At 50.4% G+C, this 27,794-nt stretch overlaps 2 protein-coding genes and 1 long non-coding RNA gene across 8 annotated transcripts; 2 read left to right on the forward strand and 1 right to left on the reverse strand.

Moving 5' to 3' along the window:
• On the forward strand, window positions 1–6,883 carry AP5S1 (adaptor related protein complex 5 subunit sigma 1). Of its 2 annotated transcripts, none has more exons than XM_045574206.1 (3): window positions 1–662; window positions 2,441–2,631; window positions 4,949–6,883. In XM_045574206.1, the coding sequence occupies exons 2-3, from the start codon at window positions 2,456–2,458 to the stop codon at window positions 5,373–5,375; spliced, it is 603 nt and encodes a 200-aa protein (XP_045430162.1). In that variant the 5' UTR covers window positions 1–662; window positions 2,441–2,455; the 3' UTR covers window positions 5,376–6,883. The 2 variants fall into 2 exon arrangements, with proteins under 2 accessions (XP_045430162.1, XP_045430161.1); XM_045574205.1 differs by lacking the exon at window positions 1–662 and adding an exon at window positions 1,757–1,927.
• Window positions 2,543–27,691, forward strand: MAVS (mitochondrial antiviral signaling protein). Of its 5 annotated transcripts, none has more exons than XM_036417869.2 (7): window positions 2,543–2,631; window positions 17,665–17,842; window positions 20,196–20,370; window positions 21,622–21,791; window positions 22,486–22,642; window positions 24,764–25,254; window positions 26,244–27,691. In XM_036417869.2, exons 2-7 carry the CDS (start codon window positions 17,726–17,728, stop codon window positions 26,688–26,690), a joined length of 1,557 nt encoding a protein of 518 aa, XP_036273762.1. In that variant the 5' UTR covers window positions 2,543–2,631; window positions 17,665–17,725; the 3' UTR covers window positions 26,691–27,691. The 5 variants fall into 5 exon arrangements, with proteins under 5 accessions (XP_036273762.1, XP_036273761.1, XP_045430158.1 ...); XM_036417868.2 differs by lacking the exon at window positions 2,543–2,631 and adding an exon at window positions 13,711–13,800; XM_045574202.1 differs by lacking the exon at window positions 2,543–2,631 and adding an exon at window positions 13,741–13,800 and having other exon boundaries at window positions 17,685–17,842.
• On the reverse strand, window positions 6,161–8,306 carry LOC123651483. The gene is made up of 2 exons (XR_006740239.1): window positions 7,734–8,306; window positions 6,161–6,556 (listed from the first exon to the last, which is right to left on the reverse strand). It is a non-coding gene; the product is annotated as an uncharacterized LOC123651483 (long non-coding RNA).
• Window positions 27,692–27,794: the final 103 nt, after the last annotated feature.

Here is a 27,794-nt window from a genome sequence, read left to right on the forward strand (position 1 = left end):
TATTGATTTCAGAGAGGAAGGGAGAGGGAGAGAGAGAGAGAGAGAAATATCAATGATAAGAGAATCACTGTCTGGCTGCTTCCTGCAAGCCCCACACTAGAGATCCAGCTGCATCCCACCCCAACCAGGAATGGAACCATGATCTCCTGGTTCATAGGTCCACGCTCAACTACTGATCTGCATTTTATCTGACGTCCCAGTGATTCCCACGCATATCGGTCTGTTTGAGACTAGGGCTCCACGTTCAGGGCCCACCAGCCTCACAGCACAGGGCAGGCCGAGACCCTGGAGTGTGAGCCCCGCCCTCTGGCGATGACTCGGCCACCAGCCTCTTCAAGGTCCACAGGACGGGTCCCTGCGCCCCCTCGCGGCCACCGGAGCCAGTGGCCGATCCCCGCATAGCCCGTCCAGGAGTGACGGGCGTGGGCAACGCCGGGAGCTCGGAGTCTTACGTGGGATTAGGAAGGTCACCCGCGCCGGATGTCCACAAGTGGGGACGCCTGGAACGCCCCCGTCTGGCGCAGGGAGCACCACACCCTACGCCCGTCACCCTCGTGCACGCGCCCGCGCCTCTTGTGCGCAGGCGCCTACAGGCCGCGCAGCCGCCATTGCTCCCCCGCCAGCGAAGCGGCCCGTTAGGAGACTGCGGCCGCTGAAAGAAGGGTAAGTGCGACGCCTTGAGGACAGCGGCAGGGGGCTGATGGGTAGCATACTCAAGGGAGGACACCGCCCCCCATCCCCGCTTAGCCCTGGCCGACTGGAGCAAGGAACTACAACCCCCAAAATGCACTGTGCTGCAGGGTTGCGCGAGGCAGTGACGTAAAGGGTCTTTGCTGCAACCTTTTCTCCGTGGGGGAGGGGGGGGACGCCACGGCGAGGGTTGATGACGCGTTCTTCTTCTGGTTAGAAGGTCAACGGAGGTCAGCACCAGGTCAGCGGGTTCTGAGGGCGCCTTCGCGAGCCTTCTTCCTGTCTGACCAATTTAAGATCGTGCCCAGCCAGTGTTGCTCAGTGGTTGAGCTTTGACCCATGAACCGGGAGGTCACGGGTTGGTTTCCGGTCAGGGCACATGCCTGGGGTGTGGGCTCCGTGCCCAGTAGGGGCGTGCAGGAGGCAGCCCATGGATGTTTCTCTCTCTCCCTCTCTAACTTCCTCTTTCTTAAAACAAAACAAGTTAATAATAAACATATCTTAAGAATAAGAAAAATAAATAAATCGATGTTCTATTTATACTTATCTACAAATATCTGCCTTTGAACCCTGGCTGGCTATTGAGCCAGTCAGACACCATCATGATCATCATCATCATCATCATCATCATCATCACCATTGTTTAGTCTTTATTTTGAAATCTCAAATTTTAAGAATTTTTAAGTAAAGCACTCCCGTGCCCTAGCCATGGTGTGGACCCGCCCATGGGAGGGTCACAGGTTCCATTCCTGGCCAAGGGCAGTGCCTGATGCAGGTTCTGTGCCCCCCACATCCTCTAGGGCACATGAGAAGGCAACTGATTGATGTTTCTCTCTCACATCAAAGTTTTATCTCTCCCCTCTGTCTCCCTCCCCCTCCCTTCCTCCTTTTCACTTTTTCTAAAAAGCAATGGAAAAATATTCTCGGGTGAGGATTAAAAAAAACAAAGAACTCCTGTATCCCCTGTGATAACTAAGTTAGTTACAGATGTGATGCCCCTTTACCTCTATGTTTAGAGGCATATCAGTGTGTATTTTCCTTTTTAACATATTTTTATTTATTTCAGAGAGGTAGGGAGAGTTAAAAACATCAGTGATGAGAGAGAATCATTGATTGGCCATCTCCTGCAAACTAGAGATCTGGCCTGCAACCCTGGACATGTGCCCTGACCAGGAATCCAACCATGATCTCCTGGTTCCATGCTCAATCACTGAGGCATACCGGCCATACCGCCAGTGTAAGTGTGTATTCTCTAAAAAGAAGGACATTACCCAGTGTTCAAAATCAGGAGGTAGTGATCAAAACTATTATCTAACTCATAGTCTGTATTTAAATGCTTCCAGTCGTCCTAATAATGCCCTTTCTTGAAACTGCCTTTCTCTTGGCTCAGGATCCCACCCAGGAACATACTCTGCCTTCTCTTTAGTCTCTTTCAGTCTGGAGCAGCTCTCCAGCTTCCCTGGACTCTCATGACTTTGACACTTTTGCAGATTTCCTGGCCAGTTATTTTGTAGAACTGAATTTGAGATTGTCAGATTTCTTCACCCCCAGGCTGTTATGGGCAGAGGTGGTGCCGACTAGACTGTTCCTCAGAGGCCGGGGCTGTGTCTTGGATGGGTGAGGAGCAGTGACCACCCACACCAGCCTCCATACATACTTCCAGACCTTGCTAGGCCAGACCCTTTCTGTGGTTGCCTCCCCTGTCGGGGATTCCACCCTCATCTCACTGCTGTGTTTGGCTTCCCTGTAGCACCCACCCGGAGCCATGGTCCACGCTTTCCTCATCCACACCTTGAGGGCCCCTCACGCGGAGGACTCGGGCCTTTGCCGGGTGCTCTACTCCTGCGTCTTTGGTGCCGAGAGTTCACCTGATGACCCACGGCCACACGGTGCCGAGAGGGACAGGCTCCTCCGCAAGGAGCAGATTTTGGCTGTGGCCAGGTAAGCGCACAACCTAGTATAGCTCTGTCACTGGTGGAAGTGGGGGATCCCTGTCCTCACTGGGTGCTGCGGGACGGGTCCTTAGATCTCTTGGCAAAAATAATTTTCTGAGGCTCGCCCAGGAGAGGGAGTCACTTTCATTTATGTGGAATTACATCCCTGCATTCCCAAGATCCCATTTCCCTTCACCCAGTCCAAGAAGATGGGCAGCTGGGGGTTCAGCAGAGCTAGAAGCAAGGGCCGTGTCCAGAGTTTCTGTTCCAAGTGGAGCTGGGTCCAGCACACCATTAGGCTGGTTACAGTCCATTAGTCCATTGGGGGAGGGGGGGTCCCCATGGCTGTGAACCGTGTGGGCAAATGCGGGGAGCCAAGAGCAAATCCCCTGCAACAAGAGTCCTGAGCGAACTGAGAGACAAGAGAGGGGACTCCTTTATTTAGGAGCTAAGTATCTTTATATATATATATATATATATATATATATATATACACACACATATAAAAATATTAAAACATTTATATATAAATATATATACATATATAATATATATACACATATGTGTGTATATATATTATATAGACATATATAATATATATACACATATGTGTGTATATATATATATTCATTGATTTCAGAGAGGGAGAGAGATAAAAACATCAGTGATGAGAGAGAATCATTGATCGGCTGCCTCCTGCACGCCCCCTACTGGGGTTGAGCCAGCAACCCGGGCATGTGCCCTTGACCAGAATCGAACCTGGGACCCTTCAGTCCACAGGCCGATGCTCTATCCACTGAGCCAAACCAACTAGGGCAGGAGCTAAATATCTTAAATCTTCCTGTGCTTGCAGTGGCCACACCTACTCTGACCAATGAATTGCTCCTAGCTGTAATTGACAGACTAGACTTTATGTCACCTATACTTTTCTGGGCATGCTCTATTCCTCCCCTGTACAGACTCTTCCCCCAGAGATCTGCGGGGAATAGACCGGTGGCTTTGCAGCTTCCTGGCAAAGCTGCACAAATGGCCCGCTCTTACCATTTGGCTACCCGCCTGCTCCTTTCCTGCTAATTAATAACTGGGTTCATTACAATGGTACCAGCCCCAGAACCTCATTGAATTCATGCCTGATTGTGATAAGTTTTCTGGGGAGCACAAGAGACAGGGGGACTAAGAATCAGAGAGGAAGTTTTAGAGTAGCATTTTCCAAAGAGTCTTTTATAGTTGTTCACAAGTGTTATGTGAAAAAGGGTTAAAGAAACTATTAATGCCTTTATTATTGTTATAGTTAAGATTTATTGAACCTGAAATATGTGCTAAGCATTTATGTCCTGGCATTTCATGTATATGAACTCATAGGTACAGTTATTATCCCCATTTTAGTTACATTTGAATCAACTGAAGTAGGGAGAGTTTAAGGAACTTAACCTACACAAGGTTATGCAGCTAGAAAGCAATGGAGGTGGGATTTGACTATAGGCAGCAAACTCCAGTATAGATTGGACATGCTCTGCAGTGCAAGAATTTTCACTTCCTTCAGTGTGCCTGTAGGTTTCATACATCTCTAAGTAGGAGAGAGAAAATGGTACAAGGGAAATCCTTATGCTCAGAGCCTTCCAAAAGCCTGGGATCTGGAGTACAGTTTGGGAAACACTGTTCTGGTTGGAGTGCCCATCCCAGACTGAGTCAGTGGGTGCCAACATCTGGTCTCTGAGCATTCTGGGAGGAGGGTTAACACTCTGAGACAACTCTGGGTCAGACCTCTGCCATCCTCTGGTTCCTGTGGACCTCTGCCCCCTTCTGTGACACAGAAATCCAAACGTTGCCTTAAGACCAGCCTGTGCATGGCCCACATTGGAGGGCAGTTCAGGGAGCGCCTGCAAAAGCCTGGATGGCCAAGAGAAAGGTCTTCCCTTTCCATTTGGAGAGGCTTGCGGGAGGGGAAGTGGGTGGAGAGTTTGGACAGCCCACGTTGGACGTGGCTTTCACACCGCTTCTCATTGTTTGCTTCCCTCTATGTTGAGGAAGCAGGTGGGTCAGGATTTCTTCCCCTGGTGCCCTTTTTCAGCCCAAGGAATTCTGTTCAAAACCTGCCTTCTCTTGGCCACACTGAGTGAAATGGTTCAGGGCCTGGAGTCTGCAGTCTAGATTTCTGTTCCAGCTCACACTTCCCTCTCTGTGGCCCTGGGCAGGCCACTTAGTCTCTTTGGGGCTCAGTTTCTACATCTGAGTGTGGGGATAACGGAAGCTCCCAGCTCCAAGGAGGGACCGGGGGATGACAGAAGGATGACAGAAGTCGGTGACCCGCCCTCTCTCCCCAGGCAGGCGGAGACCATGTGCCGGCTGCAGCAGCAGGCGTCCGGCAGGCCTGCCGCGGACCTGCAGCCCCAGCCCTCAGATGAGCCGGTGCCCCTCCACGAGGCCCCCCGGGGGGCCTTCCGCCTGGCGGCAGGGGACCCTTTCCGGGAGCCTCGGACAGCGGTGTGGCTGGGCGTGCTCTCCTTCGGCTTCGCCCTGGTGCTGGACGCCCACGAGAACCTGCTGCTGGCAGAGAACACACTTCGGCTGCTGGCGCGCCTTCTCCTCGACCACCTCCGGCTGCTGACCCCTGGCACCAACCTCCTGCTGCGGGCTGACCGCATCGAGGGCATCCTCACCCGCTTCCTGCCCCATGGCCAGCTGCTCTTCCTCAATGACCAGTTTGTCCAGAGTCTGGAGAAGGAATTCAGCGCTGCCCTGCCCCGCTGACCCCTCACTGAACGGGGCTTTGCGAGAGGGCACTGAGGAAAGACAAGGGTGTTGAGACACACAGCCTGTTAAAACTTGGCATCTACCTCCTACCCAGCCTGCTCCCAGCTCTGGTGTGCTGCCACACCCGGGACAAATGGATGGGACAAGCTGGCAGAAAAGGGGGCAGGGCAGAAGGTAGAGGGGAAGAATCACAGAACATTCTGTGCCTGGAGGCGCTTCATGACTTATTCAGACTGCTATCAAGGGCAGCCCCTATTGTCCTTGACTCCACTTTCTCCCATCCCCAGCGGCCAGGCCTCTGCAGTGACCTGCTCCCAGTGCTGGGTGGTGAGGATCAGCGGCCTGGAACTCGGCCCATGTTCTTTTCCCAAACCCACAGTCACCACAACACAAACGGAGTCTGCTGCACCACACTTCACAAATATGTCAGTCACTGCCGGGGACTCTCAGAGACTGACATATTTTGGGCTCAGTCCATGCTCGCCAAGCAGCCTCAAGATGATCTTGGGCAATCCCTGGTCTGCAGGGAGAGAAGGTGCCATCAGGTGGGTACAAGAAATCTGGCCTGGACGATGTTATCTTTCTCATTTTGATTTCATCACTGACCCCCGTGGGTCAGGGACCCAAGATCGTGGTGGTTCTGCTCAGTGTTGCTTGTGCCAATAAAATGAAACTGTTCTGTAAAGTAGGTCAGAGAGTTTATTCTTTGGCCAAGGAATTGAGAAGGATGAGTTGTGCTCAAAAGATCCCTTCTCCCCAATTCTGGAGAGTTAGAAAAATCTTTTTATTTAATTGTTTTTATTTTTATCATCACCATTAATCTCCTCTAGGCCCTCTTCCACCTCTATTCCCTTCCTTCCCTAGGAAAATCTTAAAGGGTTTGGGAGCGGGGAGTAGTTAGGCAGGCTCAAGGAAGGGTGGAGGGTTCTGGGAGCATGCCCAGTTCCCTAACATGCTTGGAACACGCCTAGCCATACATTGCATGTATCATTTTAATGTTACATTTCCATCCCTGGCATGAAGGAAAGTTTGTCAAAGGTAACGTGGGAAGGGGTTTCAGATGCCGTCTTTGAGCCATCCGGCCAGGGCACAGACCCGTTTCTTTGCTGTGGTCCTTGGGTTCCTTATCTGGTTCTAGGCTGCAGGCTTGGCAATCTTCTCTTGAGGAGTTCAACCTCCTTGTGTCTCAACATCTGGTTGACACAGGAATACTGAGTCTGGCTGTTATGTTAGGGAGAATACAAGAAAGTTAATGGAAGTTTAAATAAAGATTAACGATGTGGCACAACCCACTGACCATTTCACCCTCCATTCCTGTGGATTGAAGTGGTGCATATCCGTTCCTCTGGGTAAATGCCTTTCTGTGTGGCCTGAGCTGGGTGTCAGCGTTCATGGTTAAGGATGCCCCCAAGAGGCCTCTTGAGAGGTCTCTGCCTCTTCTCTGCCGCAGCACCTCTGTCTCCTTAGGTGCCTCCTTTGAGGGTAGCTCTTGATTGAGGATTAAACCCCCCCCCCCCAAAAAAAAAAACCACAAAAAAACAAAACACAGAACAAACCACCACATTGTTCTGGCCCATGGATTTTATCAGACAGCCCAAGAAGTCACTGGCCTGAACCAGGCAGGTTAAGCACCACACTCATCTAAAGAAACAGAATAGCCGAAACCGGTTTGGCTTAATGGATAGAGCGTTGGCTTGGGGACTGAAGGGTCCCAGGTTCGATTCCTGTCAAGGGCATGTACCTTGGTTGCGGGCATATCCCCAGTAGGGGGTGTGCAAGAGGCAGCTGATCGATGACTCTCTCTCATCGATGTTTCTAACTATCTCTCTCCCTTCCTCTCTGTACAAAATCAATAAAATATATTTAAAAAAAATAGAAAAGCATTTTTTAAAAAAATAATAAAAAAAATAAAGAAAGAAACAGAACAGCCCCATGTATGAAAGCCCTCCTCTCCGGTCTGTAGAGGCTCTCCTATGGATGAGCCTCCCACTTGGATTCCGCCCTTCCCTCCCCCACCCCCAAAAAAGGGAGCTAGCCAGTAGATGTACTCACAACTTCCTCAGTGCTTTTTATTGCCTCATTTTTAATGCAAAGTTCACCAGACATCTGGGGGAAGCGAAATAAATTAAAAACAGTAAAAATGGTTTCAGAGAAAAACCATGCAAGGGACATGAGAGAATTATTTTTTTTAAAAAGGGTGGTAAAAAAAAATAAATAAAAATTAAAAAGGGTGTTGGGGGCTCTCTAATTACTATTCTCAGTAATTAGATTCAGGAAGATATCACTCCCGTAAAGCAAAGACAGGAAAAGCAGAGAACAAGAATGAATCCTCAGGAAATAAATGTTATTGCTTACATTAAAAATTAGCCCAGCAGGAGTAGCTCAGGGTTTGAGTGTCGACCTATGAACCAGAAGGTCACGGTTTGATTCCCAGTCAGGGCACATATCCGAGTGGTGGACTTGATCCCTACTGGGGCATGCAGGAGTCAGCTGATTGATGATGTTCCAGTCTCATTGATGCTTCTCTCTATCCCTCTCCCTTCCTATCTCTCTAAAAATAAATAAAACATATATTTAGAGAGAGAGAGAGAGAGGGAGCCAACTGATACAGCTGGCTCCCTCTACTTCCCTACAGGGTGCTTTTGTAGAGGCTGGAAAGAAAAAATACTACATTTCCAAGACTCCTTTGTAGCTAGAGTTATGACTATAACCCAAGGTCTGACAATTAGGTGCCCCAGCAGAGATTTGGGGGGTAGAGACCATCTTCCTGCCGTCACTTCTGCTGACAGCAAGGACACAAAGATGTGAGGCTCTAGAGCCAGTTTCAGCAGCCAGACTCAGTATTCCTGTGTCAGCCAGATGTTGAGACAGAGCTATGTGGAGCTGGGGGTGGCAGCAGTGTCCTCCTCACTTCTGACCATGTTTTACTGCGATAGCAGCCTCCAGACTCTGCTGCTCTAGCCTCCTCTCAATTTTGCAACCAACTAACTTCCTATATTAAATTCCTTCCTGTGAAAAAACTATGTCAAGTGTTGGTGAAGAAGAAGAGTGAACTATAGCACCTTGAACCATCAATATACTGCTGGTAGGAGTGTAAAGTGGTACAAACACTTTGCAGAAATGTTTGAAAGCTTCTAATATAAAGCTAAACATGCCCTATCCTATCCTATTTTCCAGCACTTTTTAAATAAGTGCTAACTCCTCAAAAAGACATATATATGAATGTGCATACAGTTTTATTCCTAATAGCCTGAACCTGGAAAAGCCCAAATAGCTCATTAAAATACAGAATGAATAAACACATTGTGATATATTCATACAATGGACTATGATTCAGCATGAAAGCAAATTCCTGACACTTGCAACAACATACATGGATGTCAAAAACATGTTGAGTGAAAGATGCCAGACACAAAATAGTACATGTTATCTGGTTCCATTTATATTAAATTCAGGGACAGATAAAAGTAAACTGTGGTGATGAAATCAGAATAATGATTGGGGGTGTAGATTAATGAACAAGGATTACAAGGGAACTTTCTGGGGAGATGGAAACAGGCCAGATCTTGATCAAAGCGCTGGTCACACAGGTATTCACTTGGATAAAAATTAATCAAATTGCACATTTAACATTGATGTATTTCATGGAATGTAAATTATGCATCATATTAAAAAAACAAAACAAACAACAACACTCTTGCATGCACAAAATACCTAGCGTGGTTTCTGTTTTCTTCACTGAGCTCCAGATCCTGGGGGAAGGGCCCTAAGACAAGAGACAGCAAAGAGGGGCTGAAAGCAGGCAGGGCACCAGCAGTGTGGTAGGAAGCTGGGGCCATGGGAAAAGTCTGCATTGGAGGAAGCCTGGATTTTGGGGATTCTGATATCTAACTTCAAAGTCATGTCCTGCTCATGCACTCCTTTCCGTTTCCCACCAGCCCCGACTTAAACATCTGTTGCCAAGCAACTTATGCCAGTGGTTCTCAGGAATGAATAGCATGATGGCAGCCCCTGAGTGGCTGATGAGGAGGCCATGCTGACCACAAGGGCTGGACAGCTCTGGAAGAGCTGGATGCAGCAGGGACTGGTACCCATGGGCTGAGATGGTCCAAGCCCCTTCCTTCCTTCTTCTGAGACCACTGAGATAGGGCTCATACCATAGACCCTGTCATGACTTGAGCCATCTCATGTGGCTTGTCAAAGCAAGGAGCACTGAAGCCAGAGGAAAAGAAAATACCAGAAGAAAAGACACCAGAGTATCACTAGCAGTTTCTTCTGGGTGGTGGCATTTTGAGTTCAGATTTTTATTTTCTTCATCCAACATGTCTGTTTTCCCTTATATGAACTATATGAGCATATATTAATTCCCCCCCCCAGCTTTATTGAGTACATATATTTACTAACATCTGTATTAAAACTAACTGATGAAAACACAAAAGTTTAAAGAACAGCAGTTTAGAAACTTACCTGAAATGAGATTGTAAAGGCAGGGGTCATATTTTGTTTTTCAGTTATGAATGGTTCCCTGAAGGGACTCGGACATGAGAACATGTCCCTTTTTCGGGCCCTCTGGCACGCTCTGTGGGCCTGACTTGGTTGTCTGGAGGAAATGTGAGCTGGTTGCTGAGTCATCACATGTGAGCCACATGAGCCACAGCCTTCCTTGGAGCACTGGCCTGCAGACCTGGCCACCTGCCTGGGGATGAGCTTTCCTGGGAAGGGGGGGTTCCAAGGCCCTCATTGGGAGGGCATATAGATCACTCTGGATTTGCCCTTCCAGTAATAAATGGGCAATAATAGGGTGGTATGCAATCAACAGTAAAAGATAATATAGCCAGTTCTATTTGACCCGAACACTTGCCATTTTCTGTTTGTTTTAATAATAGTCATCTTAATGATTGCTATCTGCTATAAACTGAGTGTTTATGTTGGTCTGTCCTCCCTACCCCCAAATTCATATATTGAAATCTAATCCCCAATGTGATGGTATTTGGAGATTTGGAGGTGTGATTTGGGTCTTTGGGATGTGATTAGGTCTTAAGAGTGAAGCCTCCAGGAATGGAATTAGTGCTTCCTCCTCCTCCTCCTCCTCCTCTTCTTCTTCTTCTTCAATTGTTTTTAAGGGTTTTTTTTTTAATGATTTTAGAGAGAGTAAGAGAAAGGAGAGAGATATAGAAATACGAATGATGAGAGGGAATAATTGATCGGCTGCCTCCTGCACACCCTCTACTGGGGATTAAGCCCAAAACCAAACCCAGGCATGTGGCCTGACCAGGAACCAAACCAAGACCTCCTGGTTCATGGGTCAACACTCAACTTCCAATCCGCACTGGCTTGTTCTTCTTTTAAAGAAGAACCCAGAAATCCCCCTTGCTCCTTCTGCTATGTGAGGACACAGTGAGAAGACTATGCCTATGAACCAGGAAGCAGACCTTTACCAGACACTGAATCTTGGACTTCCAGACTCCAGAACTGAGAAATAAATGTTTGCTGTTTAAGCAACCCAATCTTTGATATATTTTGTAATATATATATTTTCTATTGATTTCAGAGAGGAGGAGAGAGAGGGAGAGAGAGAGATAGAAATATCAATGATGAGAGAGAACCATTGATGAGCTGCTTCTTGTATGTCTTCCCCCCACCCCCCACAGGGATCAAGCCTGCAACCCAGGCATGTGCCTTTGACTGGAATCGAACCTGGAACCTTTCAGTCCACAGACAGACACTCTATTCACTGAGCCAAATCGGCTGGGGCTATGATATCCTATATAACAAAAGGCTAAACCCTAACTGGTTTGGCCCAGTGGATAGAGCATCGACCTGCAGACTGCAAGGTCCCAGGTTCGATTCCGGTCAAGGGCATGTACCTTGGTTGTGGGCACATCCCCAGTGGGGAGTGTGCAAGAGGCAGCTGATGGATATTTCTCTCTCATTGATATTTCTAACTAACCTTCTCCCTCTCCCTTCCTTTCTGTAAAACATCAATAAAATATATTTAAAAAAATAAAAATAAAAGGCTAATATGTAAATTGTCCCCTCGGGAGTTCGACCACTCACTATAATGAGCACTGACCACCAGGGGGTGGCACAGAACAAAGGAAGGCCCCGGCTGGTGGTTGGCAGCCAGGGGAAGGAAGGCCCGGATTGGCTCTGATCGCCATCCAGGCCTAGGATCCCTACCCGTGCATGAATTTCCTGTATTGGGCCTCTATCTTTTGTTATAACATCCCAAATGGACTAAATATCTCACAGTGTTTTTGAGGAAGCTGTTTCTTTTGTTTTTTAATGTCCTGTGAGGTCCAGCAAAAAATAGGTAATAATTGCATTTGAAAGCAAGTCACCACACTCCTAATGCTCTGCCTGCACGGATTAGATATGAAGTCACTCGATTTGGGGTCAGTAGCAGGCAGGAATAATTTTGGAACCAATCAACATTCACCCTGTCTTGGCTAAACAAGGCAGAGCTGGCTTTATTACAGTTAGTTCAGTTTAGGTGTGATGTTAACATTTTGTAAATGCTGAATGTTGTAAAGTATACACAAAGTTACAAAGTAAGAGGCTAAAATCTCTGAAAAGTGTTCAGGCATCTTCCTACGGTTCGGTTTGGGAGCACTGCTTTAGAGACAGGCATGTACTCAGGCATTTGCGTGTGATCTTGGCCAACACTTTTAACCCCTCAGGCGTGTGTCTTTTTTAAGTTGCAGTATAAAGTGTAATGACCTTAAGCGTACATATGGACCAGCCCATGAACCTAACATTCACATCAAGATACGCAGAATGTCCTTCCCACCAGACGGCTCCCTTGTACCCCACCCTCAACATCCTCAGAGGTAACTAGCGATTTGATTCTTTTTCACCTGAGGACATGTTTAGAGAGAGGAAGGGAGAGCTAGAGGAAGAAACACTGATGTGAGAGAGAAACACATCCATCTGTAGTCCTCCCCACGTGCCTGCCAGGGAACGGACCAGGCAACTCTCCCCACCCGCCTCGTTCACAGGATGACTATCCACCAACCGAGCCACTCCTGGTGGGCTGATTTCTATTTAATATGTAGATGAGTTTTGCCTATTTCTGAACTTTACCTTGTGACTGGGGACAGAGAGCAAGGCTTGGTTAGCCATAGTGCCCATTCATCCTGTGAGTCAGCCATGTTGTGTGTATCAATAGTTTGTTCTGTTTCACTGTTGCATGCTATTCCATGTGAGCACGCCAGAGTTTCTCTCTCCAGTCTCCTACTGATGGATCTTTGGGTTGTTTCCAAAGTTTGCCTATTGCAAATAAAGCCTCTATGGCCTGGCTGGTGTGGCTCAGTGGTTGAAGTTCAACCTACAAACCAGGAGGTCACAGTTCCAATCCTGGTCAGGACACATACCCGGATTGCGGGCTCCATCCCCAGAGGGGGGCGTACAGGAAGCAGCCGATCCATGATTCTCTCTCATCATTGATGTTTCTACCTCCCTCTCCCTCTCTGAAATCAATGAAAAGATACACTTTTTTTTTTTTAAAGCCACTATGAACATTATCTATTGTGTATGTTTCTAGGTGGATGCAAACTCAGGAGTGGTTGCTGAGTGATAGGGTTGGCTCATATTTATAAACTTGAGTATGAACGGCCAAACACATCCCCAAGTCTTTATATTTCTTTTCAAATCAGAAAGCTCCCCCACACCTTTCTATCTGGTTATTGTGAAAGATGTAATGGACCCTAAGATATGGACTTGAGGCCTGTACCTGGAACACAGTAGGCGCTCAAAAGTGCTGGCTTCTGTCTCAGCAGGTGCCCTCTGCCCCATTAGAGGAGGGACAAGGCGGTTGGCAAGCACTCCGGGAGGTACCCACGGGGACCAAGACACCTTTCCCACACGCAGAGTGCCAGGTGAGCCAACCTTGGCGCTCAAGCCCTGCGCCTGGAACCTGCTCCTCCGGGCCCGGCATGAGCTGTTTCCTGGTTGGGCTCTCGCATCCAAGTAAACTTTGCGAGTCACCGGACACTTAGCTGAGCACTAACTGTGTGCCAGGCCCCGGGCGTCACCCCTTAATTTACTCCGCGGGAAGAGGGGGTGCTTCGCGGAGGAAGCGTGGGAACAGAACTGGCCTCGGACCAGGAGGGGGGCCGCCCACTGGGTTTCCAGCCAGACTCTGGACTTCCCCTGAAAGGTGCTCGAGACGCACAAGGGAAGGAAATGACCTGCTCCTTGGAGCCCCAGCAAGAACCTAGGTCGGTCCGGAGCGCGGGTCCAGCGGATCGAGCCCCCGAACCCAGGCGGAGCGCCCGCTGCAGCCGCCCAGCGGCCCGGGAGCCGGGCGCAGCCCCGCCCCCGCCGCCCCCGCCCGGCCCTGGCCCCGCCTCCCCCCTCCCCGCGGGGACAGTTCCGGTGTGGGTGGCGGCGGCGGCGGATCGCCGGGTGCTGGCTCCCCCAGGTAAGATCCTCTGGGATCAGCTCGCTCGGACGCCTTTCGGAGAGGTTTCCCAGGAGGAGGCACGGCCCGGGTTGGACTCGGCGGCCGCCGGGGCGCACGGGGTCCGGGGCGCGCGGGGTCCGGGGCGCGGGGTCGGGATCGGGCACCGAGCGCGCAGGGCTCGGGGCGGCGGGGGCTCAGCGCGCCGCCGCCAGCACCAGGGGGTCGGGGGGGAGGGGGGAGGGGGGTGGGAGGTGGCGCGGGGCCTGCGGTCAGCTGGGCCGGAAGGAGACGGCCCGGGCCGCTGCGCTCCAGGCGCCCGCAGGCTCAGGGTGACCCCCGGGCGGGGCCTACCGACCTCGGGAGCTAGGGCCCTCCTCCAAGACCTGACTGCTTTCGGTGGTGACAGCTACTCAGAAGAGCAGGCCTTCCCGCCCCCCTTGGAACTTGGGTCCGGCTCAGGAATCTGGGGATCGGAGCCGAGGCCGGGCGGCTCACCCCTCCTCCGCGCGAGGGGATGTTTCTGCAGCGACTCAGAGCCCGGGGGCAGGAGGGCCGGACACTCCCTTCGCAGCGTGGGGCTGCAGCACTCCGCCGCCCGTCTTCTCTGAGGCCGGAAAGACGTACCAGGAAAACAAACAAACAAACAAAAAACTCACAAGACAAAACACCCCCAAAACAACCTTCTCCATGTAGATGCAGTGGAGCCTCAAAAACATCTGGAAGGAGAGTCAGCGGCCTGAGAACCTAAATGTTGCATCCTCCCCGGCACACCTCACCTAGCGCCCTGCGCCCTTTTCTTCCCCTCCTTCCTCTCCCCCCCCCCACCCCCCCACCACACCCACACACACACACACTCCGGCTGTGACCTTGGTCCCTCCCTGAAATTGAAGCCGGGGACTGTGAGTCTCGCTGCGGGGCCTCTAATCCTGCAAGGTGCATGGTGAACTGCAGTGAGGCAGTCAGTCCTAGATTCACATCTGCCAGGGCCACGGGTCAAATGGGCAATTTGACATCACTTCTTATCTGGCATTGTGACCAAGATTAAATGAAAGCAATTTAGGATATGCCTGCCTGTAGGGGGCCCTCAATAAATGTGAACAAATATGGACTTTGTTTCTTTAAAAAAAAATTTGCTTAATATTTTTATTTGGAATATTTAGGAATGAACTCAGAGCCATGATTAAGATCTCAAATGTTTTGTTAGAAGTTCTTTAAAAAAATATTTTTCTTTACTTATTCTTTTCTTTATGACTTACCCTTTATATTTAGGACTTATTTATTTGGAGTTTTCTGTTACCCATTGTGTAAAATTAGGATCTAATATTATTTTCTCACAGAGAGCTAGTTTTATGAATAATGTCTTCTAAACAATTTAATCACTATTTAGTGACACTTTTATCACGAATGTCTGATTCTTGTACAGTTCTCTTATTTGTACTATTCTCTATTAATATATTTTATTAATTTTTTTTACAGAGAGGAAGGGAGAGGGATAGAGTGTTAGAAACATCCACGAGAGAGAAACATCAATCAACTGCCTCCTGCACACCCCCTAGTGGGGATGTGCCTGCAACCAAGGCACATGCCCTTGACTGGAATCAAACCTGGGACCCTTGAGTCCACAGGCTGATGCTCTATCCACTGAGCCAACCAATTAGGGCCTTATCTGTACTATTCAGCTCCTGCCTCTGAGGGGAACCTCTGGTAATCACCATACTGTTGTCTGTGTCTGTGAGGGGCTTTTTTTTTTTTTTTTTTTTTTTTTTTTAAGATATTTTATTGATTTTTTACAGAGAGGAAGGGAGATGGAGAGAGAGTTAGAAACATCGATGAGAGAGAAACATCAGTCAGCTGCCTTCTGCACACTCCCCACTGGGGATGTGCCTGCAACCAAGGCACATGCCCTTGACCAAAATCGAACCCGGGACCCCTGAGTCCTCAGGCTGACACTCTATCCACTGAGCCAAACCAGCCAGGGCTGTGAGGTGCTTTTTATTTTTTCCAATGTCTTTGGTTTCTGTTCTTGCTTCAATATTAGTCTTTTTTTAAATATATATATATTTTTATTGATTTCAGAGAGGAAGGGAAAGGGAGATAGTAACATGAATGATGAGAATCATTGATTGGCTGCCTCCTGCATGCCCGCTACTGGGGATTGAGCCCACAACTTCTGCACGTGCCCTTGACCGGAATCCAACCCAGGACCCTTTAGTTCGCAGGCTCTACAGCACTGTCTCCTAGTGGTCTCACTCAAGCCTGGCCTTCTCCCCGGCCCCTTCCCTCCCTGAAAACCCATCTGGACATCCAATAGGATCTCAAGCTTCACTTGTTCAAAAGGGAACTCGGGAAACCCCTGGCACTGCTCCTATCCCTAAATTCCCTGGTTGGCTTAATGCACCATCCATCCACTCAGCGCCCAAGAAGTCATCCTTGATTCTTCTCTCTCTCTCACCTCCCAAGTCCACAACACACCAGGAATCCAGCCATCTCCATGGTTACCATCCTAGCCATACCATCCTCCGTTCGTCCCCTGCGATGGTCTCCTGACTTGTCTCCATGCTTCCATTTGGCCTCTCCACAGTCCAAGGTCCTCACCATCGCCAGAGAGGTCTTAAACATAAAACAAGTCCTCTCCCTTCCCTGCTCAGAACCCTCCAATGGCTCTCTGTTCCACTCTAAATAAAACCCAACATTTTCCCTATAACGCTATATAAAAGCGGCCCTCCTTGACCTTGATCTCTGCCCCTCCCCTAGCTTTCTAAACCTGGACCACCTGGACCTGCTTTCTCTCCTTCAGACATGCCAAGCTCGTTCCCACTTTAGGACTTCTCACTTGCTGTGCCCTCGGCCAGAAACACCACTCTCACAGCCAGGAAAGGGGAGCTCAGCTCAAGTGTGGCTAATGCAGAAAGGCTTCTCAGACCATCCCAGTCCAAGCAGCATACCCTTCCGCATCGGCTCTGTCTCAGTACCCTGCTTTATTTTCTTTGTAACCTTTATTACCACCCGGGATTCTTACTTATATGTACGCTAACTGATTTGTTATCTATCCCACAAAATAAAATATAAATTGGATGATGGTAGAGAAATGCATTTCCCTGCATTTCTCCCCAGGGGGAAGGCAAATAAGAAATGAACGAGTGCATCTACAATTGCAAATTGTGTTAAGTGCTATAGAAGGGACTGGCAGTCATTGCTTGTATTTGAGACCCTTGTACATTTCAAGCTTGTAAGGCAGAACTGCTGTATTATCAGAACAAACTCTCTGAGCCATTTTAGGGGTGAGGACAGGTCTGGAAAAGGCTGGTAACTTGCCGCAGGTCAACAGTGAGTTCAGGGAAGCGGAACTCAGCCTCCTGCTCATAGAACATGTATGGAGCAAGCTGAAAGTGGTAGGCCTGCAGTCATGTTCTGGAAAGAACCTCATCTTTTGCTCTTCCACTAACTAGCAAGCCCCCTTCTTTTCTTAGTACTTAATTTTCTTTACCTTTCAAGTAGAATGGGTCCTGTTATGATCGTGTTGGGCTGCTGCTTCATTTTTCCTCAGTGTGCTTCACAGTAGCAGCACGGTCTAGTCGGAGCCCTCCTGCTGTTGGCAGCTAGGGGCACATGCAGACTGGGGACAATGGCGAGGAGCCAGACCCTTCCCAACACTGACCAGCTTGCAGGGCAGAGATGGGCCCTCTATCTTCTGGATCTGATGTTTGTGGTCATCAATCTGTTTTTAAGCAAATTCCTTGAGGGCCTCTGAGACTCAGGTACAGTAACTGTAAAATAGGATGGTTGGAGAGAAAAGGCCAGAATTCCAGAGCTGAGAAAGAATTGCCTTTTGTCCAGTCCCACTTCCACTCCCGCTGTCATGTGTGGTCTGTTTTCTTCCAGTCGTTTCCCCTCTCTCTCAGCCCCATTGAGTTAGAGCCCTCGTCTGCAGAGCTGGAGAGGGATGACGTTTGCCGAGGAGAAGACTTTCGAGTACATCCGCCGCAATTACCGCAAGTTTCACCATATTCCTGTTCTGGAGATTCTGCCTTACTTGTCTTGCCTCACAACCAGTGACCAGGTGAGCCGGGCCATGGCAGCAGTCCGGCTGGGGGCAGGGCTGCGGAATTCAGAGCCAACTCCCCAGCCAACTCCTTCCTTCCTTGTTGTCTAACCCACTTCCTGTCCTTGCCTCTCTTCTAACTTTCAGAATGAAGTGCGGTTCAGGGTGGCCTTTCCGCCTTCCCTGGGCTCCCTCTGGTGTTGTTTTGGTGCAGTGCCCAACAATATGGCTGTGGCTGCCTCAAATTTCTGGGTTCTGGGCCTCTTTCTTTCTTTCTTTCTTTCTTTCTTTCTTTCTTTCTTTCTTTCTTTCTTTCTTTCTTTCTTTCTTTCTCTCTCTCTCTCTCTCTCTCTCTCTCTCTCTCTCTCTCTCTCTCTCTCTTTCTTTCTTTTCCTTCTTTCCTTTCTTTCTTCTTTCTTTCTTTCTTTCTTTCTTTCTTTCTTTCTTTCTCTTTTCCTTCTTTCTTTCCTTCTTTCTTCTTTCTTTCTTTCTGATAGACACATACTTATTTAAAAAAAAAATATATATATATATATATATTATTGACTTCACAGAGGGAGAGGGAGAAGGATAGAAACATCATCAATGAGAGAGAATCATGAATTGGCCATCTCCTCACGCCTCTTAGTGGGGATCAAGCCTGCAACCCAGGCATGTGCTCTTGACCAGAATCCAATCCGGGATCCTTTGATCCGAAGGCCTATCTACTGAGCTAAACCTGGCCAGGGCCCCACACAAACTTTTATCAGAACCATTTTTCCTTTTCTTTTTCTTTTTTTAAAAGCTATTTTTATTGCCTGGCTGGCATGGCTCAGTGGTTGAGCATCAGCCTATGAACCAGGAGGTCACAGGTTTGATTCAAGTCAGGGCACATGCCCGGGTTGAGGGTTCAATCCCCAGTGTGGAGCATGCTGGAGGCAGACTATGAATGATTCTATCTCATCATTGATCTTTCTATCTCTCCCTCTCCCTTCCTCTCTGAAATCAATAATATATATATATATATATATATATATATACATACATATATATATATATATGTATATATATATATATATATATATATATATATATATATATTTTTTTTTTTTTTTTTTTTAAAGATATTTGTATTGCCGAAACCAGTTTGGCTCAGTGGATAGAGCGTCAGCCTGCGGACTAAAAGGTCCAGGGTTCGATTCTGGTCAAGGGCATGTACCTTGGTTGCGGGCACATCCCCAGTAGGGAGTGTGCAAGAGGTGGCTGATCAATGTTTCTCTCTCATCAATGTTTCTAACTCTCTATCCCTCTCTCTTCCTCTCTGTAAAAAAATCAATAAAATATATATTTTTAAAAAAAGATATTTGTATTGATTTCAGGGACAAAGGGGGGAGGGAGAGGGAGAATCATTGATTGGCTGCCTCCTCTACGCTTCCTACTGGGGATTGAGCCCACAACCAAAGGCATGTGCTCTGACCTGAAATTGAACCATGACCTCCTGGTTCATAGGTCAATGCTCAAACCACTGAGCAACAACTGTGAGTTTTTGTTTCTGCTATCTGGTTGCTTATTTTTATGTGGAAATTCAGGTGGGTTTAAAGCTCTGAAGCTGCTGCTTCATCTCAGAATCTCCCCAGTTCCTCCTCTTCCCTAGTCTGTATTATTGGCCTCTTCTCTTTTCTGTTATGCCTTTCTTCATCTGCGGTTTCCTACACACCTCTCTCTCCTTTGCTAATCTAAACCCTTTTGCCGTGGAGGCTGTATAAACAAACCCCAGGCTTTGGCTTCGGACTCACTGGGTTCAGATCCTGCCTCGCTGCTGAAGTATCTTCGCTGCCTTACTCTGCAAAGCCTCAGCTTCCCCGTCAGCAGAGTAGTCATAATTGCATTAAACAAGATAATTCATGCCGAAACCGGTTTGGCTTAGTGGACAGAGCGTCAGCCTGCAAACTGAAGGGTCCTGGGTTCGATTCCGATCAAGGGCATGTACCTTGGTTGCGGGCACATCCCCAGTAAGGGGGTGTGCAGGAGGCAGCTGATTGATGTTTCTCTCTCATTGATGTTTCTAGCTCTCTATTGATCTCCCTTCCTCTCTGTAAAAAATCAATAATATATATATATATATTTATTTATTTATTTATTTACTTATTTACTTATTTATTTATTTTTTAAGATAATTTATGCAAAGCCCTGAGCTATAGAACCCAGGACACAGTACGAGCCTCTCCTGATAGCTTGAACTCAAACCCTAACTTTGCCCTGGGCTCTGACCCCGTGTCAGATGGCTGCCTCCCTCTTGCGGTTGGGGGCCCTCCCTGCAGCTGTCCCCTCCAGAGTGGGAAAAGGGCCAGGGCCGCCTGGCTTGAGCAGAGCCACGGGCTGTGTCTTCCAGGACCTCCTGCGGGCCCACCTGGATCTCAATGGGAACCGGAACACCATTTGGGATCTCTTCAACAGCCTCCAGCGGCGCAGTGGCTGGGTGGAGTCCCTCATCTGGGCGCTGAGGGCCTGCGAGCTGGCTGCTCTCGCTGACGAAGTGGACCGCGTCTATCAGAGCAACCTGCCCAGTAAGCCCTGCTGCACTGGGAGCCCCTGTGTGTTCCCCTGCCCTCCACTCTCCCTGTCCCCTCACTCCTGGGCCTCCCCTTCCTCTGTCGCCCTCCCTCCCAGCACTCCGGGGCAGTCGACAAACCTGGGTTTAGATCCCAGCTTAGCTACTTAGCTGTGTCCCTTTGGCCAGGTCTCTAATTTCTCGGAACCTCAGTCTTCTCCCCTGTAAAACAGGGCTCATGGCAACATGTACCTCCTGGGCCTGTGGTGGACACCCTGGGATGTCAGCATGTGGGGTGCTTAGGGGGCTGAGCACCGCCCTGTGCTCAGCAGATGGAGCCTCCTCTCATTTTTGTGGCTGTCATGTTTGCTCCTACCCCTGTGCTCACTTTCTCCCGTCTCCTCTTCCTCAGTTCACCTTCTCTCTCTCCACTCTTCTGTCTTTCCCTCCCTTTACTGTCTCCTTTTTCTCCATCATGGGTTTCTTCTTTCCCCCATTTCTTCCCTTCCCTTAGTCTTTTAGGTTACCCACCCAGACACCCACTCAGTACCCCCTGTCAGGCCAAATGCCCTTAGTGTGTTTTGTGAAGTCAGGGTCTGAGGGACTGAAACAGGAAGAAAAGGCAAGCCAGCTCAATTTATAGTTCAGCCTGCTGAGGCTGAACTATAAATTTATAGTTCATTCCTGAAGCCCTGCCTAGATTGATAGCCTTACAGTATCATGCTGTTTGTCTTCTCTCATTTTTCTCTACCTTCTGTCCCTCCCTTCCTTCCACACATGTCTTTTTATTGGTGGAGATTAACAGTGATCCCCTGTGCACAAACCGCTGTGGTGGGGCCAGGGGTAGGTGATTGGGGGAAAGGGGAGGGGTGGAGGAGGAGGCAGCATCAGGTAGAGGGCTCGATGGTGGTGACAGCCACCCACCGGGGGAGAAAGCCACTGAGTCCCAGAATGCCTGGGGACAGTGAAGCTGTGACTGCGACCCAGTCTGGGTGATGTGAGGCCAGAGAGCACCCCACATTCTAACCTTCCGTCTTGCCCCACCTTCCTCTTCTCGTCCTCCCCAACCCCTGCCTCCCTCCCACTTCTGCCTTTCACTCAGTGAAGCGTGTCTCCTCTGAGGAGTGCCAGCCATATCAGGGCAGCTTCTGGAGCTGTGGAGGCTCTACAGCCGTGGCCCTGGGGGTCCAAGAGCCCCTCTCCTGCCACTGCTTAGGTGCTTAGGAACACCTCCGATCCCCCCTTGACATCACTGTCTGTCCTCCAGTGAGCCAGAGACGCCCCCCGGCCCCACCGGAGCCGCCGTCAGTTCCTGCTGAGACACCAGGGCCCCCCACACCCGCTGTGGCTCCCAGTGCCTCTCACAACAGCTACAGAGAAGAGCCAAGTTACCCCATGCCTGTCCAGGACACCCAGTCGCCAGTGTCCCCGGGAGAGGTATGTTCTCACGATCTGCCTTCTGCCCCTGCTTGTGTGTTGCCATCTGCCTACTTCTGCTCACCCAGCCTTCCAGAAGCCCTCTCCTACACCCCATAATCGTGCCTAATCTCTGCTCAGAACCCCAGGGCTCCCCTAGTAGGGATCTGCTCCAGACCAGCTCCCAGACTGTTGGCCAAGGCTTCATTCTATGGCAGCCCAATCCTCTCATCAACCAGTTGTACGGTCACCGTTTGAGGTCTTTGCAATGGTGCATGTGAGGTGTTGAGAGACTAAGGGTTGACCAGATGAGGGGGCGTAAGGTAGTAGGAGGTGATGGGGTGCATGGTGTAGCTGTAATTATTGCCAATGAAGTGAAGTTTGGGGGAAAGATGACTGATTCTATTGGGATAGGATGAATGGGCAGTGGGTGTTCTGGAGACACCAATCCGTGGATTTGAAGCCCAAGACAAGGGTCGGTGCAATGGCTTTCCAGAGGGAGGACCTTTCTACAAGAGCGGAGGGATAGGTAGGGACTCCCCAAGGGATAGTGTGTGTGGGTTCAAAGTCACCTGTTGACAGAGGGTCTGGCTGTAACCGAAGCCAAAGCAGCGGCTCCCTTGTTTCCTGTGGCCGTGGCGTGGGCTGGCCTCGAGGAACTTCTCCCAAGCTCCTGGGAGGAGCAGCTGCCTAATTCACATTTTTCCTCCTGCAGAATTCAAAGAAGTTCCCACCGACAGCCAGCTCTGGGGCTGACCTGAGGAGACCCACTGGCCCCCAGGAGCCCTCCTCTGACATGGCGTCCCTCAGCCCTCTGACATCCAGTGGGCCTCAGGAGCAGGAAGTAGAACTGGGCAGTACCCACGTAACAGGTATGTATAGAATCTGGAGTAGAGGGCCTCTCTGATCTCTAAGTGTGGGTGAGCATTAGAGCTGTTCCTCGGGCTTTCTTAGACAAGAGGCAAGGGTGGGGATAAAGGGAGTTCACCCCCGGGGAGAAACCCAGTTCCTTAGAGGGTGTATTGGTTAGCATTAGCTGTATAACAAAGTCCCCCAAAATTTAATAGCTTAAAATCTGACCATTTATTTAGTTCATGCTTCTGTGGGTCAGCAATTTGGGCTGATACAACTGGTTCAGATCTTGGCTGAACTCTCTCTTGGGTACACATTAGCGTACACATAAGCTCTGCTTGTAGCTGTTGTCTGGGGCACCTTGGTTCTCTTCCATGAGTCTCTTACCCTCCAACAAAAAGCTCGTTTAATGGCAGTTGAGCAGAGTTCTGAGAAAGAGAGGGCTCTTGTAGCATAGGTTCAGAATTGGCCTGGTATTCCTTATGCCTCATTGTATGGGCAAAGAAAGTCATAAGGCCAGCCCAGAGTCAAGGAGTAGGGGACATTACGTTTTTAGGTGATAGGACTGACAAAGTCACATTTCAGAGGGCATGGATACAGGTAGGAGAAGAGAATTGGGGCTATTTCTGCACTCTGCCAAAGGGACTGTATAGGGACCTGCCAGAACCCGGAGGACAGTGCAGAAGGGAGAGTGCAGGGCTAGGGCTGCTGTTGACAGGGGAGCACTTAGGCACTGCCCTGCCCTAAAATGGTCTCAAGCCCCCAGAAAATCATTAAAATTTCTCAGCCCCCAGAGGAAGTATGGCCTTCATCGCCAAAGGCCCAAATCCTCACACTAGACCTCAGTATTCCCCCTTAGGTAGGTAGAGCTGCCCACTGTGACTGTCCAGGCTGGCATCTCTCTGCACCACTATTTCCCAAGCTGTGTTCTACATGACACTGTTGCCTGGCTAGCCCTTGGTGCCCCTGGGACAGCCGTGAGGCACATGAACAGTTAAAGGCTCAGAGAAGCCATCTTAGTGGCCCTAGACTTCTGTCACCTCATACCCTGCCCCAGGCACCCATTTGCATTTTGCAGTGTCAGCCAGCCAGAGGCAACGGGCACTTAGATTTCATTCGTGTGTGGACAGGTTCCACGAGGTTCTGAGGTGTTATATTTGGGGTGGTGGGCACATCAGAAGCACTCCTGGCCTTTTTCAGCTGTAGGGTGTGGGGTGTGCATTCTCAGAGTTCCATAGAAAATCCTGACAAAACTGCCCTATGGATGATCACCAGCTGTTCCCTCTGCTTCCCCCAGGGCAGGCCCTCCTCCAGGGATGGTTTTGTGCCTGCGATCCCTCCTCTCCCCCCCCCCCCCCACCTCCCCTCCCTCCCACACACCTAAGCCCTTAGGCCTCCTAGGAGATTTGCACACACTGGGGGTTTGCTGGGCCTCTGGAACCACACGACTGGTATGAGCTCTTCTGCTTGAGCCACCCTGCTGCCCTGGTCTGGGATTGTCCTGCTGGGGTGGGGCAGGGAGAAAATATGGCGATGGGAGGAACATCTAGGGTTCCACCAGACTAGGGAGGAGATGGAAAAGGCAGACACTGGAGGAAAGGGTGTGTGAACCAGACCGGAGAAGAAGAAGCAGAGCAGATAATTAATGATATTCAAGCCCCTAGAGCACGTGTGTCAAACACAAGGCCCGCAGGCCAAATCCGTCCTGCCAGGCCTTGCAATGTGGCCCGCACCGCGCTGTCATCACTGCACTCCGCTGCGTTTCCATCATAATGACAGTTTATGACTGTTCAGTAAACCATTCGGCCCGCAATTTAGGCTGGATTTTAGATTTTGGCCCCTTCTCTGATTGAGTTCGACACCCCTACCCTAGAGGCTGTTGGAGAGATGGACCATTTCATTTTTGTGAGAGAACAGACTCAGTGCTATAGGTCAAGGACTGAGGATAGACAGGACCAAGATGTGCCTGTAGCTGTTGGGCCTTCAGGCCTAGGAGCAGTGACCAAAGGGACTGGGTAAGAAGTTGGGAAGCCTTGATGCCAGAGAGATGGTGTGAGCTGGGGCAGAGGGACCCTTTTCCAGCTCTCTGATCCCAGCCCTCCCGTGGGTTTGTGTTTCTTCTTTTGTTTTATCACCTGCAGACAATGTCTCCAGCATGACATCATCCCATGGGCCTGTCTCTCCAACTGCCTCCTTCCAGCCCCTGGCCCGTTCTACCCCCCGGGCAAGCCGCTTGCCTGGACCTGCAGTGTCACCTCCGTCTACTGGCACCTTCTCCTCCTCTGCAAGGGGTGCTGAATCGACTGCCTGCTCCAGTGGAGTAGCGGTACCCACCAACTCTGTGACCACCAGCACAGCACCTTCCAAGGTGCCCCGCCACTCAGCACTTACCAGCACAGTGCCTTCCAAGTTGCCCACCAGCTCGAAGACCCCTGGTATAATGTCCTCTAATGTGCCCACCAGCCTAGCACCTTCCAAGTTGCCTGTCAGCTCAACACCTGCTGGCGCAGTGTCACCCAAGGTACCTACTGGCGTGGTGCCTGACCACAGGATGCCCACGAGCCCGGTGTCCAGCAAGGTGCCTGCCACCACAGCACCCACCGTCAGGAGTAGCAGCAGCATACCCTCGGAGGTGAGTCCTCACCCCTCCAAGCAGTGATCCAGGCCCCTTCCATAGTCCTGTTCTTGGACCCTCGCCAGTCTCCATTCTGGTCCAGAGCCTCTTTTTGAGGGCATAGGGTCAGCTGAGAAGGAGCCCCATTCAGACCCCACACCATGTCCTTTAGAGCAGTGGTCACCAACCACTGGGGGTCCGTGAGGTCTGAAAGGTTGGTGACCGCTGGTTTAAGGAAACCTTTGGAGCAGTGGTCGCCAGCTGGTGGTCCACGGCTGCTGCTTTAGGGTGATAACCATCATGAGAGCTCTTCAGGGTGGATACCTAGGAGAGTCAGTCATGGTGGGCCACCCCCACTGGTCACATGCGCTCATCCCTTTAGATCTTCCAGCTCCCCGGTAAGCTTAGTAACTCAGTTTTGCAGAAGAGGAAGCAGTGAGAGAGAGCGGAATGGCCTGTCTGCCTCAACACTTTGCTCTGCCCCTCCATGACCAGGGTTTTACAGACAGCAGCCCCATCCCACTTAGCCTGGGCAGCTACTCTGACCCAGAAGCCCCCCGCAGCTGCCTCTTCCAGCCCCCTATCACCCTCCTGCTGCTCTCTGCCCAGAGGAGCCAAGCCCATGCGGCTGGCCGCTCCATGGTCCTCAGGCCCAGGCCAAACGTTGGTTCAGGATGGGGCTGTCCACACCAAGAGCTCCCGGGGGTGGGGTTGAATTCACAGACAAGCCAGTGAGGAGGGACAGGGCTGCTCTGGAAGAAGTTGCCACTGATGCTGCTGCAGGGCCTGGGTCTCCTCCCCTACTGCTTTCCTAAACTATCGGTGGGTTGACTCTCTAAGGGTGACCTCATGTGTACTATGGGCTGGGAATTACAAGGTTGAGGTGCTAGTTCACACCCTGGCCTAGGAATGGGGCTGTCCAACCTGGCTTGCGATCCCCAGTTCGTTCCATATTCTCTCTCTCTCTCTCTCTCTCTCTCTCTCTCTCTCTCTCTCTCTCTAACTAGCAGATGCCAGTGTCTCCAGCACCCACAAGTGCCACTGCTAGAAGCAGCTCACCTTATGCAGACAGCAGTTCCAACAGCTGGGTCTCAGGGCCAGAGCTGAGCAAGCCAGGCGGGCTGTCTTCCCGGATGGAAAGCCAGCCGTTCTCCGGCTGCTCCGCGGATCTCGCCATCAGCAACAACACGGAGCCAGGACCTGACAACGCCCCGGAGGAGAACGAGTACACGTCAGCGGACATCGTTAGGGTCATCCATGTCGCTGAGGGTCCCAGTGCTGACCTCCTGGCAGGCAATCCCGGGCTTCACAATGCCACCCAGCTCACGGAAGAGAAGGAATTGCCTTGTGATGGGTCGGCTCAGAGGGCTCCGTGGCTGGGGATGGCTGCTGTCGGGGTGCTCCTGGCCACAGTCCTAGGTGTTGTGCTGTACCGGCGGCGCCTACACCAATGAAGCCCTCTGCCCTTCCCACCATGCATCTGCTCTGTTCTCATTTATATATCTTCCTGAGCATGCAGCCAGTCCCCCTCTCCTTGTCCCTTCCTTGGGTCTGGTATCGCTGAGTGCATCCTGGGAGGCAGCTTCCTTACCATCCTTGGCTTTCTGGGCTCTGGGCGGTCCTGTGCCCCCCAGACCTGCTGCCCAGCAATCTGGGTTGTCACCCTTGTCCTCTGGAGGAGGTCCCTCCATCCAGGCCTTATTTATGTTTGCCATGGATCAGGAGGCACTGCTGAAGAGTGCAAAAGGTTAGCCAACCCTAACCCCCTCCTGCCCTGGTCCCTGGCAGCTGACGGGTATCCAGGGAGGGGGACCCACAGGACCTCACTCTGGAGGCCATTGCCCTTGAGAGCAATGAGAGAATGCTGGAGCTGTGTTTTATCCCGTCCCTGGCGTTCTCTGCCCATGCCAGGCAAGGGTGGGGAGGAACTGGAGGACCCTATAGACCCTCGGGAAAGCCCCTTTCCAGTCTTCTCACCCCCTTCTCCGCCTCCCCTTCCTCCTGGTCCCCATCCCCATGCAGGTTGGGGAGGGGCCCTTTGGGGCAGGCTCAGGCCGAAGTTTGAATTTCAGCTTCACCCCTTCCTGGGCTGTGTGGCTTGGGCAAATAGATGATCAAACTGCTGTGGTCTTGCTCTCCCTCATGGACTGTGAGTATCATGGCTCATCCTTCACTGTGTTCTAATGAGACTGAAGCATGCAGGTGTGTGTCAAGTGCCTGGCCCAGAGCAGGTGGCCACTAATTGCTTCTCCCACCGCTCCCCTGCCCACTCTGATAGAGATGAGGGCATGCGAGGCAGAGTGCCCAGAACGTAAGAGTAGCCTAGACCTTGAATCCACTCTGCCTCTCACTCACTCTGTGCTCTTGGGCAAGGTGTTAACTTCTGTGCCTGTTTTATTAGCTGTGAAAGAGGGATGAATAGTAAAAAATAAATAACTAAGTATATATACATATATACATTTCTCCTACTGTTGTTGTGAGGATTAAATAGAATAGTTCCTGGCATTTACTAAGGGTGGGAAACATGTCATCATTCAAATGGGAGGGGCTGGAGCACC

This window comes from Pipistrellus kuhlii, unplaced genomic scaffold, assembly GCF_014108245.1.
Source record: "Pipistrellus kuhlii isolate mPipKuh1 unplaced genomic scaffold, mPipKuh1.p scaffold_m20_p_6, whole genome shotgun sequence".
Classification (NCBI taxonomy): domain Eukaryota; kingdom Metazoa; phylum Chordata; class Mammalia; order Chiroptera; family Vespertilionidae; genus Pipistrellus; species Pipistrellus kuhlii.

Coding starts and splice junctions, on each gene's coding strand:
- AP5S1 (XM_045574205.1), top strand. CDS start 1,874: ATGATCTCCTGGTTCCATGCTCAATCACTGAGGCATACCGGCCATACC. Junction 1,928..2,440: donor ATACCGGCCATACCGCCAGT/GTAAGTGTGTAT, acceptor GCTTCCCTGTAG/CACCCACCCGGAGCCATGGT. Junction 2,632..4,948: donor CAGATTTTGGCTGTGGCCAG/GTAAGCGCACAA, acceptor CTCTCTCCCCAG/GCAGGCGGAGACCATGTGCC.
- MAVS (XM_036417869.2), top strand. CDS start 17,726: ATGACGTTTGCCGAGGAGAAGACTTTCGAGTACATCCGCCGCAATTAC. Junction 21,792..22,485: donor CGCCAGTGTCCCCGGGAGAG/GTATGTTCTCAC, acceptor TTCCTCCTGCAG/AATTCAAAGAAGTTCCCACC. Junction 25,255..26,243: donor GCAGCAGCATACCCTCGGAG/GTGAGTCCTCAC, acceptor CTCTCTAACTAG/CAGATGCCAGTGTCTCCAGC.